General features: G+C 48.5%; 1 protein-coding gene across 5 annotated transcripts in view; it reads left to right on the top strand.

Moving 5' to 3' along the window:
- LOC133359879 (deleted in malignant brain tumors 1 protein-like) overlaps nucleotides 1–12,418 on the top strand; it is a 144,005-nt gene that overhangs the window by 73,413 nt on the left and 58,174 nt on the right. For all 5 annotated transcript variants that reach the window (XM_061578440.1, XM_061578438.1, XM_061578436.1 and 2 more), the window contains 5 exons: nucleotides 448–741; nucleotides 3,228–3,533; nucleotides 4,807–4,851; nucleotides 5,048–5,347; nucleotides 11,807–12,112. In XM_061578440.1, the coding sequence (XP_061434424.1) occupies nucleotides 448–741; nucleotides 3,228–3,533; nucleotides 4,807–4,851; nucleotides 5,048–5,347; nucleotides 11,807–12,112 (1,251 nt within the window). The remainder of the gene's footprint in view (nucleotides 1–447; nucleotides 742–3,227; nucleotides 3,534–4,806; nucleotides 4,852–5,047; nucleotides 5,348–11,806; nucleotides 12,113–12,418) is intronic.

Below are 12,418 nucleotides of genomic sequence, written 5' to 3'. Positions count from 1 at the left end.
GGGTGACCGTGCTGAGTTGAAGGGTGCACATTTTGTCTCACCGAGTACCAGCCTGGTATGGGAACCCACATCTATCAGCTAGTCACACCTACAAGACTCTCAAGCATCTTTGCTTGAAATGAAAATATTATTGTCAGAACTCAAACAATGCCAGACACGTTTTAAACGCATAGCTGCAAATGCAGTAATTATGAAAACGACTTCATGTTTCAGGTGACACATGTTTATGTTATCTTACATTGTGAATTGTCAATTTGAGCCTAAGCCACACATAATGTGTGCTACTTGGAAAGTCAAGTCTTGTTGGGGGATGAAGGTGGTCAGGTAATGGTGGCAATCCGTGTGTTGGGGACTAATGGCATGATATTCATTATAATAACTTATCTACTGTTGTTTGTTTCATACGTAATTACTTATGTGATGACAAATATACACGTGTTTATTTAGGTGATATAATCCGTCTGGCTGACCGTGAAATGGAATGTCAAGGCCGCGTGGAGATATTTAGCAATGGCCAATGGGGGACTCCATGCAGCGTCAGGAACTACTTGGGAAACATTGCCTGCCGTGAATTGGGATGTGGATATCAAATCACGTCCACATCTCAAAACACTCCGCTACCAACGCCCATCTTGAGTGTTCAGTGCGATGTTGCTGCAGAGAATGCTTCAGAATGCACTGTAGCACCAATAAATAAGTATAACTGCATGCAGCAAGGATCTCAATATACTACTTGCACAGGTATGTATTGTCCAGACTACCAAATCACACATTTATGAAAATTATGCACACGTTGGGCTGCTACTACGAAGAAAATTAAATACATGCATGTCTTGCTTAACGAGCGAGATACGTTCCGAGAAATGTTTTGGTAAGCAAAAATAGTTTAACGATCATCGTTTTCCCATTGACTCCTATGTTCAAAGATGAAATAAGTTTGAGCCCCAAAATGTTAAAATCTTGAACAACTTTGTTAACGTGAGAAATATGAATTACTGTATGTTTAAATAAAGGAATAAAACATCACATTTAACACTTACCACGCATGATGGACCAGAGTGCAAGATCCCCCTTCACAGACTGCTGGTGCAAGTGCTATTAGGGAGTGCCTCTGAAGGCCAGTATGGTACACGTGGGGGTGGTTGGCTATCACTATGCCCGGCCGCATTTGTCTCCCTAGTGCCAATGTTTACACACCGCATCAGGTACTCATTTGAGTCTGAGTCCTAGGGGAGGTCCAGGACCGATTCAGATGCTCAACAGCGGTTTTGGCCGTGAGCGGGAATCGAACTCGGGTCGCCAGTTTCGTAGCACCGCACACGAGCCGTTGTGCCACTACTCTCCCACCCACCCACCCATTACAGTGCCACCACAAGGCCCCCTTCCCGACACAGTGAATCACGCTCTGAGGCAGCATACCACAGGAGACGGAAAACAAACAACTGCAGGCCGCGTTTCACCCCCTGCTGCCATGGGATGCATTTGATCGATCGGTCTCCAGAATCAGAATCTCCGCTCGTTACGTTAAAATGTGCTCGTTTTGCGAATATGGGCTAAATTCAAATTGCTTATTAAGCACGACACACCTGCACCATACATAAGCATTTAATTACTTTGAGAACCAATATTACAACTGATTTAACTAATTTAAATGGAGATGCTTTAAAATCCACAAACTATCAGTTGTCACTAAAATAAAAACTAAATTGTCTTATCTAAAAAAAAGAATATCTTAATTTAAAGCTTTTGTGACTGCATGAATCCATATTCTTTGGTTCTTTCGGTAAAGTCACGTAGGTAGAAAAATAAAATAAAAAATAATATATCACGACGTTTCGATCGCAACACAAGCGGTCGTCCGGAACAAATAATCCAGTAGTGGAACTGCTGAACCAGCGAGAGAGCTGTTACAACAAGAGGTTAAATATGTGGCGAAGGGAAAGCAGGCGGGGTCAGAGCTGCAAAGGAATTCCATCCCCGGACGCAAGCACGTCAGTTGATTAGGGAGAGAGAGATTAAGGAAAGAGATTAGCATGAAATGATCTTCCGTCGCCACATAAGAGTATCGTCCCCGCATATGCGCACAACAGCAGTGTTAATAGGAGATTAGTACTATGTTAATGTGAGAGATTAAGCAGTTAGGGGGATTAGCAAGTTAATGTCACGTCTATGTGTAACACAAGCTGCGGCGTTGCCAACTGCGCTGTGAGAGGCAAGCGCGTCCACGCAAGAGAACCACCACAACGGTGGTCGCGCCAGTGAGACACACAGCCCATCACACAGCCAGTACCATCGATACATCGAGGCTAAGGGAGCAGAGGTGGCCATGTTAGTGAGACCCCAGCCCGTTAATGCAGAGGCACCTAACAGGGCAATGCAACTCAGAGAGTCGGAGATAACAGACAAATGGCAGGGAAGAATGGAAGCACCATAGCAAGTTACGACTTTGCTTGGTTAATAACTTGAAAAGTATTTAACCCAATCCTATGAGTAGTGACCGGTGATTCACCTGAACTGGGATAGTGCAGAAGATCGTGTAGGTTGTGGAGGGTTCAATAAGTAGAGCAGAACTAGGAGAGTGGTGGGAGCTGTCATGGGGCAGGGTATGAGAGTGGGGGGTGAGCAGGGAAGGTTCTGGAAGAAAGGCGGGGTTCAGGAAACGTTATTGAAGAACGGGCAGAAAGGGGTCATTCATTTAGTACGTAGGCATAGAGGGGGGAGGGTGTAAACCCAAATACGCATGCTTGCGTATGGGGGGTCTACTGACAATGTGCGTACACATAGGAAACGGGGGGGGGGGGGTAAAGCCTCGATTATAATGCAGCGTTCATATTATTAATCCTTGATCGTTTCTGCGTGGATTAAATATCAGCCGTTCTGTAGGATTCGTACAGGGAGGGGGGTCGGGGTCAAGTTTTGACAGATTTTGCATACATACTAAATGGATGGCGCCAAAGAGGGTTTGGGACACTGGGAGCCGGGTGTTCCGAGTGGAGGAAGATGACAAGGCTCCTGAGCAATGGCTGGGGTAGCGGGTCTACTCAGTTCAGGCATCAGTCCTGTTCCATTGTATGAGCCCTTAGAGACTGTGTGCCCTATGGCTTTTTTGAAAAGACTGTGTGGGGGGTGATTCCATGTCGGCTTGGGAGTCCACACAGAGTGGCCAGGAGGAACACTTGAACTGAAGTGTTGAATTACGTAACATTTTCATTTCATGTCTATTTCAGCTAAAGGACTCCGTCTGGTGGGTGGAACAAATCGCTGCGAGGGCAGGGTGGCGATTTTGAGAAATGGTGTTTGGAATGAAATCTGTAATTCAACTGTCAACACTCAAGATGCAGACGTGATTTGTTATCTGCTCGGCTGTGGTTGGAGTGTAGCCCATGGAGTCATGTCACAGTTTGGCGTTGGAGCTGGAACAGTGTTGTCTGATAATTTAGATTGCTCGTCAACTACGAATGAAATATTTGGCTGCTTGCAGTCTGGGACAAATAATTGCAACCGACTTCAAACCGCCGCAGTAATATGCGAGGGTATGTTATCCCTGAATTTACATGACTATTGTATCGGAAACAACTGGTACACTTTATACTTGATTTGAACTTGGTAAACTTGGTAAACTTTAATTTTCGTTTTGGTTTCTACTGCAGGTAGATATTGATTTTAGTCATTTACATATTGTGATGAATGATTCAAGCATTGCCATGTCACAATTCATGGTTCGTGATTAATTTCAAGAAGCCTTGTTTGGTCTCAATTTCATGGCCACTTTTGTACTTTTTTATCGTTATCTCTCATTTTTCTGCAGCACCATTAACGTAATATAAACCTTGTTGAGAGCATTTAAATACACAACTTATTAAATTTTTCTCGTGCAATATTTAAAATATATAACCGACATCATTCTAAATACATGCATTACATAGCACTATTTTACAGCAATTACAATGCAGGTTTCTCTCACTTTATGCGGTAGATGCATTGCAAAAAAGTGTACCCAAAGCAAAATTGCATAGCATAGACTGCACAGTTACCCAACCCAAAATGCACTGCACGAGACAGCAGCCTGCCAAGTAGCGCATACAGTACACACAAATTTGTCTCACGACCGCGTAGCGACATACGAGTGAATTCAAACTGCATAAGAGCTAATTTTGGGTCAAAATAGATTAGCCGCATAGAGCGAGGGAAATGTGTATATTATAAAGTCATAATGGTCACCATAATGCTAATTACTATCTTCATCATCAGCAGCATTATAATTTTCATCACAATTGCTTAACATGTAGTGCCAAGCTACCGGAACAACTCCTCCACCCGTTAGCATGTTGTGTGTGTGTATGTGTGCGATAGAGGAAACTTGATATGTCAGTTCCGTCACTGAGTAGGCCGAACGTGCCAAAATCAGCAGTGCCCCTCCTACTTACACGAGATCAACATGTCACCATGGCCAAAGCTGTGGATGCCACCACATCTCGCCGATGCGTTCTTTCCTACGCCAGATCCTGTAGCTGTCCTACAGTAGATACGCTACCTCCAAAATCTGCCTTAGCCCGAATCCCACCATCTGCCCTTACTTAGGTCTTGTTTGACCTGGATAGATAATTGAAATAAAACTAAATACAATTCATAACATATTTTCTTATCTGTGCAATGTCTATGTAGCTCATAATGTATGTACATGTGGCTGATTATTGGGTTAGGTTAAAGTACCTAGTCTGCATTCAATTTATTGTTAGAAATGTAGTAAAATCCCATTTGTCATTGTTACAAGAACATTAATTAATACATGATACGATTTTTCAGCTTCAGGAATGGCAAACCCTCAACTGATTGTTACTGGATCTGAAAGTAAGTTGAACTATAATTATTGGTTAAATTGTAAAGCTAACTATTTAGACATTTCATTGGTTTAAAACACACCAGATATACTTAATTTATGTCTCATATTTACATACGGCTAATGAACCAAAATGTGTATTGATATTTACAGCACTTTTTTATACTGATATAACCAATTTTTTACGTGTGACATTGTGTTTTCCAGATGGAACAATTCGGCTGGTGGATCGTGAAATGACTTGCAGAGGCCGAGTGGAAATATTTAACAATGGATCTTGGGGTTCGCTTTGTGACTATGCCTGGAGTTCATATGGAGCCGATGTTGTGTGTCGACAAATGCAATGTGGACACGCTGTCGATAACCAGGCCAACTATGGCAAAGGCCCAAGCCCGAAGTGGACAGCCACGTGTGGTTCATTGGAAGAGTCTCTCTTCAACTGCACACTGACCAAAGGAATTGCAAACACTTGCACTACGAGATCCGATGCTGGTGTTCAGTGCACAGGTTTGCTGTTTGTCCAATATTTTTTCTCCAGTAATATATTTTGTTTGAAGTCAATGTTATCTAATTTTCTAAAAAAAGAGCTATTAATGCTTTGAAATTTGCATTGTCTTTATGCTCTTCGCATTTCCACCTTGCCCTTGTCTCTGCCCCGGTCTATCACCGGGGCAGAGACAAGGGCATAGAGGAGGATGTCTCTGGTGTAGGCTATTCAGTTTCGAGGTCAATGCATATGTAACGCGATAAACGGGGTACTTACTTGCACTAGCAGACATCCACCAGTAGGGTGTGATGTGTGGGCCACCAAGGTTCCCCAGACCCCAAGAGGGGGGCTGCGGGAAGATTCCAGGTCCCTCTGGAACTCTGGAACTCTGGAAGGGAGGCATGGCCAGGGGCATGGGGTCCCTGGCAGGTGAATAAAATCCGGACCCCTGACCCGGGTTGGGCAGTGTTCATCAAGCCAAAGACTGAAGACCTGGCCTAGAGTAGGACCCTGGGACCCCCAGACCCGCTGCCCTTCTAAGGGCCGGGACTGAGTGGGCCAGTGGCCGGGACCCGAGGACCTTGGCTGGGTCGGGTCAGGATAGCCTCCCCTAGGGCCCCTAGTGCCCCTAGCCGGAGGGCTGAGTGCAGAGTGGTCCCCAGTGTGAGGAGGCACGATAGCCCGGAGGCTATACCTTCCCAGGTAGCGGGTGTAAGGGGCCGTTACCCCTTTGTGTTAGGGACCCTGTACATTAGTGTTGTTAAATAAAAGTGTCGCCTCCACTACCGGCTCCCTCTCGTCCTTGGGCTCACTACATTTGGTGATAGAAGTGGCCATGGACACGAAACACAAGAACTGTGCCAGGAGCCCAGAGGAAGACGACGACGACCAGGCGACCGTGGGTGCAGCGATCCCGACTGGGGACGGCGAAGTGCTGCCAGCCAGGCAGCTGCCCGGCCCGCCACCCGCCGTCTCCCCATCACCACGCAGCTCGCTGCAAGAGGCGCACCTCCGCCTTGCAGAGCTGCTTCAGGCCGCGGCCACCATCCTCGGCGACATTCACCGCGAGGAGGCCAGGGCCAAGGTGGAAATCATAGCACAGCGGGCAACGGATGCCGCCGCCACCGCTGCTGAGGATCCCGCCAAAATTTTCTAATTTCCCGCCATGGTGAGGGACGCTTCCGCCGGCGCGCAATGCAAGACAGGACGCGCGTCACTTCCGGACCTGGCGGGAACCAACCGGATGGCGTAACGTCATTGATGGCGCGATGGCCAAAGGAGGCCGACATCTTGGTCGCTGGAGCTACAGTAAGCGCCAAGCCAGAAGACCCCCCGCTGCCCGGGGGACGATCGCTGACCGTCCAACAGCGCCTACCGGCACTGAAGGCGTTTCCGGCTGCGGGGGGCGATTGGGTTGCCTTCCAACGCCGCTTTCTCTCGCACTGCGAAATGGCCGGATGGTCCAAGGGGGAGGCACTCCGGGCGCTTCCAGCGGCATTGGACAATGGCGACCTCACCGCACTCATCACCATACCACGGGGGGACCGCTCCACACTGCAACAGGCGCTCCTCCACATGCAGGCTATCTAGGGACCGCTGTCAGAATCACGCCATCACTTCAACAACAGAAGGAAGGGTGAGTCCGAATCTCCCCTTTCCTTCCGCAGTGCGCTACTGACCCTGGCCAGAGCCGCATTCCCGCGCATTGATTACGAAGGGATCGATGTGCTGGTGTTGGAGAAGCTCCTCAACCTGGCATGGGAGTTGCGCATCATAATGCCGGCAGTGGACGACGACAATTTTTTCTCCCTGTGCGCTGCATGGTGCATTCAGGCGCACTTGGTGCTGCAGAGGGACTCCAGCATTGCGGCCTGCACTGCGCCGATCAACGCTGTTCATCCGCGACACAGACGCTACTAACACCGGGATCGGAGGGGTGTTGTCCCAGGTCATCGATGGTGTCGAGCGTGTCGTTGCCTACAGCAGCCGGATCTTGTCTCTCGCGGAGCAACAATACTGTGTCACCCATAGTGAACTGTTGGCAATTGTTTTCTTCATCCAACAGTATAGGCCATACTTCTATGGGCGACATTTCACGGTGCGTTCCAATCACGTGGCGCTCCAGTACGCGTTGCGTGTCGACCAGCCTCCTGGACAACTGTCACGCTGGCTAGAGGTCCTCCAGCACTATACGTTTACCATCACCTACCGTAAGGGCGTCCGAAACGGCAACGTCGACGCGCTATCGCGATTGCCGCCCGCTGGCTGATGTGCTTGGTTCATGGGTTCGGGGCGTTGCAAGTTGACGTAGGACGGTTCACCTCCGGGCCTTGCAGCCGCGGCTGATGTCGATGCTGCCCCACATTGCGCTCCCGCAGCGTCTGTCCCACACGATGCCCTGTTGGACCTTACCTTCGACGAGTGAGGACGTCTTCAGCTGGAAGATGGGTCCCTCCTTAAATTTCGTCGAGGCGCCTGTGGCTCACGCAGGGGTACAGGTCGGGGGGGCCCCGCTTCCATTGAACTGCGTGATGAGCTCCTCATGCATTGGGACGCTTGCTCGCGCTGCCACAAATTGGTGGTGCCAACTTCCCTGCGGGGGAGGGTGGTATGGGCTGCACATGAGTGGCTTCTGCATCTGGGGGTGCAGAAGACACTTGCCATGCTACAATTGGATTACTTCTGGCTGGGCATGGCAAGCGATGTCGCTGATTTGAACTATGGCTGCTTCCAGTGTGCACAGAGAAAATCCCCCGCCAAACCATCTCACCCGCCATTGCAATCTATTCATGTGTCCCTCGTGAATGAGTTGGTGGCGCTGGACATTTTGGAGGGGTAATAATTACCTGCTGGTTGGGGTTGAAAATTTTACACGGTGGCCCATGACCTGGTCTCTCCCCAACCAGTCGGCAGCAGCCATTACAGAGGCTTTTCTCCTGGGCTAAGTCCTGGACATGGGTGCTCCCGAACGGCTGCTCACCGACCAAGGGAAAAACTTCTCATCTACCCTGTTGCGGGACGTGTGCTACCTGCTCGGCACACATAAGTTTCGCACCTCGCCATACCATCCTCAAACGGCGCCTCCACCGAACGCTCACCTCCATGCTGAGCCATCAGGTATGCGAATCACAGGTAGATTGGGACCTGCACATCCCCGGAGAACTGGCCGCGTATCGGATGGCACCTCATGTGGCAACGGGGTTCTCGCCGTTTTCCTTGATATATGGGCGCGAGGTCAACCCCCCCGTGGACATGCAGATGCACGTCGGGACGCCCGGACCTAAATCAAAGGTTGCCAACCACGTCCGGGTCAATGTGCAAAAGTTGGTTGATGCGCGGGAGGCCGCGAAACACAATTCCGAGTTGCGTCAATTGGCCAACGAACGCCTGCGGGGCCTTCGCACATGCAGTTATGTTTGGGTGGCAGGGGACAGGGCTTGGCTCAACTGCCCCCAGGTACCCCTGGCGACCTCGGCAAAGCTGTTGAAACCATGGAGGGGCCCCGTCGAGATTGTTCGCATTGTCAGGCTGCAATGTGTGCAGATCCAGTTCAGTAGGCGCTGCTGGTTTGTTCACCCGTCGTGCCTCAAACCCTTAATCACACCACACACTCCACCCACACTACACGGGGGCCGGGAGCGTGGTGTGACAGACGAGCCGAGCCATACGTCAGGTGTGCCTAACCCTCAGCCCAGCCATACTGTTGCGCCCTCTGATGTCACAGGAGTGACGCCGCCGCAGCCACCTACGCCGGCTGCTCCTGCTGCTGAGCACCCGCCCGCACTGCCGCCAGCCCTACAAACGGTTCCTGTTGTTGGGGATCTAATGCAGCGATGCGGACTCGATCAAGAACAAAGACATTTTCTTGACTCATTCTCCCCCATTCTCACGGACTCCACACCACACACTCGTCTCACGTCCGCTCGGCAATTAATTTGTGTGCCCGACTGCCTTGTCTTGCCGTTGGCCGATTGTTCACCTGGGATGGCTCAAGCGGGTGCGGTCGTCCGTGCGTTCGGTTGTAGATATGTGTATATTTGTACAGGTGGGCTGGGGTATTTATATGGGGCCGTTCTTGTGTTATTGTTTGCACTCTCTAGTTAATGAGGCAAACTTACTCGGGTTTTTTTATTGTTGTTCACAGGGTTTTTATTGTTAATTGACAGCCGGGACGGCTGGTTGATACAATGCGATAAACAGGGTACTTACCTGCATTAGTAGACATCCACCAGTAGGGGGTGATGTGTGGGACACCAAGGTTCCCCAGACCCCAAAAGAGGGGCTGGGGAAAGATTCCAGATCCCTCTGGGACTCTCTGGAAGGGAGGCGTGGCTAGGGGCGTGGGGACCCTGGCAGGTGTATAAAAGCCGGACCCCTGACCCAAGTTTGGCAGTGTTCCTCAAGCCGAAGACTGAAGACCGGGCTTAGAGTAGGATCCTGGGACCCCAGACCCGCTGTCCTTCTAAGGGCCGGGACTGAGGTGGGACAGTGGTCGGACCCTGGGTACCCCCAGACCCGACGTCCTTGTAAGGGCCGGGACTGAGTGGGCCAGTGGCCGGGACCCGAGGACCTTGGCTGGGTCGGGTCAGGATAGCCTCCCCTAGGGCCCCTAGCCGGAGGGCTGAGTGCAGAGTGGTCCCCAGTGTGAGGAGGCACGATAGCCCGGAGGCCACAACTCCCCAGGTAGCGGGTGTAAGGGGCCATTATCCCTTTGTGTTAAGGACCCTGTACATTAGTGTTGTTAAATAAAAGTGTTGCCTCAACTACCGGCTCCCTCTCGTCCTTGGGCCCACTACACATATAACCAATTATGTTTTTTTGAATGTTTTACCACAATCCTTATGTGTGGTTAATGCAGAATTGATGCCTTGCAATGGGTGTGTCAATTTGGTCTTTGAGCATCTTAACACAACTCCTGGATTATTGCCCGAAAGGCTAAAGTATATAATTTTTTCAATACATATTTTTACACGATGATTAGTTCACTAAACCTCTAAAATAGGCTTTATGTTTGATGATAGCATAAAGTTGCGTGTGAATACAGCGTTACTTTCCATTTATTACAGAAAAAAACATCACAATAGTTTACATATTTGATTTAAAAAACTACAGTATGTATACGCGGATTTACTTCTGTATACTTGTTTACCGCGATACAAAGACTCCCTGAAGAGCGATACAAAGACTCCCTGAAGAAGTCCCTCACTGCTTGCTGCATCGATCACCGTCAGTGGGCAACACAAGCAGCTGATCGCAACTCCTGGCGGCACACAGTCCACCAGGCCACCTCCTTCTTCGAAGATACCCGCAGGGCCCGTATGGAGGACAAAAGGAGAAGGAGGAAGAACCATGATCCCTCAGCACCCATCCCAGATGAGACCTATACTTGCAGCTGTTGTGGTAGGACCTGCTTGTCCCGCATAGGCCTCTTCAGCCACCAGCGTGCCTGCAGAAGACGTGGATGTCCTTCCTAGATCTTCGTTCGCGAAGCCAAGCCATGATGACTTGTTTACCAATCGCGAGCATCTCGGTTTGAATATACGCGAATCGGTAACCATGCCGAGTCGTGAAATCTAAATTGGACCCAAAGCCTGCAGTGAATGGAGAAGGGGAGAGTGTTGCATCTGTGGTCCGGAGGAAGAGGGTGAGGGGTGGTGTGAGCCCCTCCTCCTATACAACTTGAGTTACGGCGTTTGATGATTACAATAATAAGCAGAATTGTGAAGTCTTCCTGTCATCACTGTGCGCCTACAAGTGTGAAGAACCTAGGGGCGTTAATGTGTTAATATGAAATTATGCTGTACGTGTTATTGGTTACGTTAGTCACAGTGATGGAATATTACATGAATAGGCAATAAATTAACGGTGTTGTGTGCAGGAACTGTAGTGTGCATGTTGGTGTGGTTATATTTACGCGATCCAACCCAAAACAAATATGAATAATATTGGTCACGAAAGTCTACTTATTAAATTGAGATACTGTATTTAATGTTCGTAAAAACAGCAATCAAAACAGTGCAAATATAATACCAGAGTAAAAGGAGCCATGTAAAGTTAGGTACAGATGAAAGCAAGCTATACATGTTAGCCTAACAGTGGCATAAAGACACGCAAATTGAAAAATACAAAACACATGGGAGCAAGAGGCACCAGAAAAAAAAGTTACGTGGAGTGGCAAGTCAAATATGGTATTGTCTATATTTAACCCAGATTATCCTGGCAAAATTGGCAATTAAGTTTTATTGCATCTCCTGTTCCAATAAATGAGACTGAATTATGTTATTTGGGTCTTTTGGTAAAGTCACGTAGATAGTGACTTTACCGATAGACCCAAAGAATATGGATTCCTGCAGTCACGAAAGCTTTAAGTCGAGACCGAATTAACCGACTAAATTATACTGATGATACTGACTGGCATTTAAAAGTTGTATAAGTCCAGATCACATTGTAATTTTACTGAACAATTTTCCTATCCACAGCTGCGGGACTTCGTCTGGTGAGTGGCAGGAACCGTTGTGAGGGACAGATAGAAGTCTTCAGGAACTCTGTGTGGAGTGGAGTGTGCAGTTCGGCGTTAGACACTCACGGCGCAGATACAATCTGCCGTCTTCTGGGCTGTGGATGGAGTTTGTCTCATGGAAACTTGACCCAGTTTGAGAATACATCCGCGACAATCCTATCGGACAGCATAACGTGTGGAACATTTCCAAATTCCATATTTGATTGCCTTCAGACGGGAATACATAGTTGCAGCAATGTGGAAACCGCTGCCGTAGTTTGCGAAGGTAAGTACCAAATGCACCCGATTGACAATAAAAATAGGTCTGTGGATATTTTATAACTCATGCAAGAGACATAGCATATACTCATTGAAAAAAAACAGTCACAAAAGAGCTGGTCTAAATTTGCCATGTTTAAAACGTTACACTGCATACTACTCAATTGAGATTACATAGAGCAATGTCACCTCATACCTGCAGCCTAATGCCTAATTGTAGGTCGGTGCTGAATTGCATTTTGCTATATAATGCCAACTGACACGGGAGGTCCCCTCCGAATGTTTGAGTTGTGATGTAAAGTGTTTTGAGTTG

This window comes from Lethenteron reissneri, chromosome 66 (genome assembly GCF_015708825.2).
Source record: "Lethenteron reissneri isolate LAM-NWPU_2019-01 chromosome 66, ASM1570882v1, whole genome shotgun sequence".
In the NCBI taxonomy this organism is placed as follows: Eukaryota; Metazoa; Chordata; class Hyperoartia; order Petromyzontiformes; family Petromyzontidae; genus Lethenteron; species Lethenteron reissneri.
This window is presented reverse-complemented; position numbering and strand designations above follow the sequence as displayed.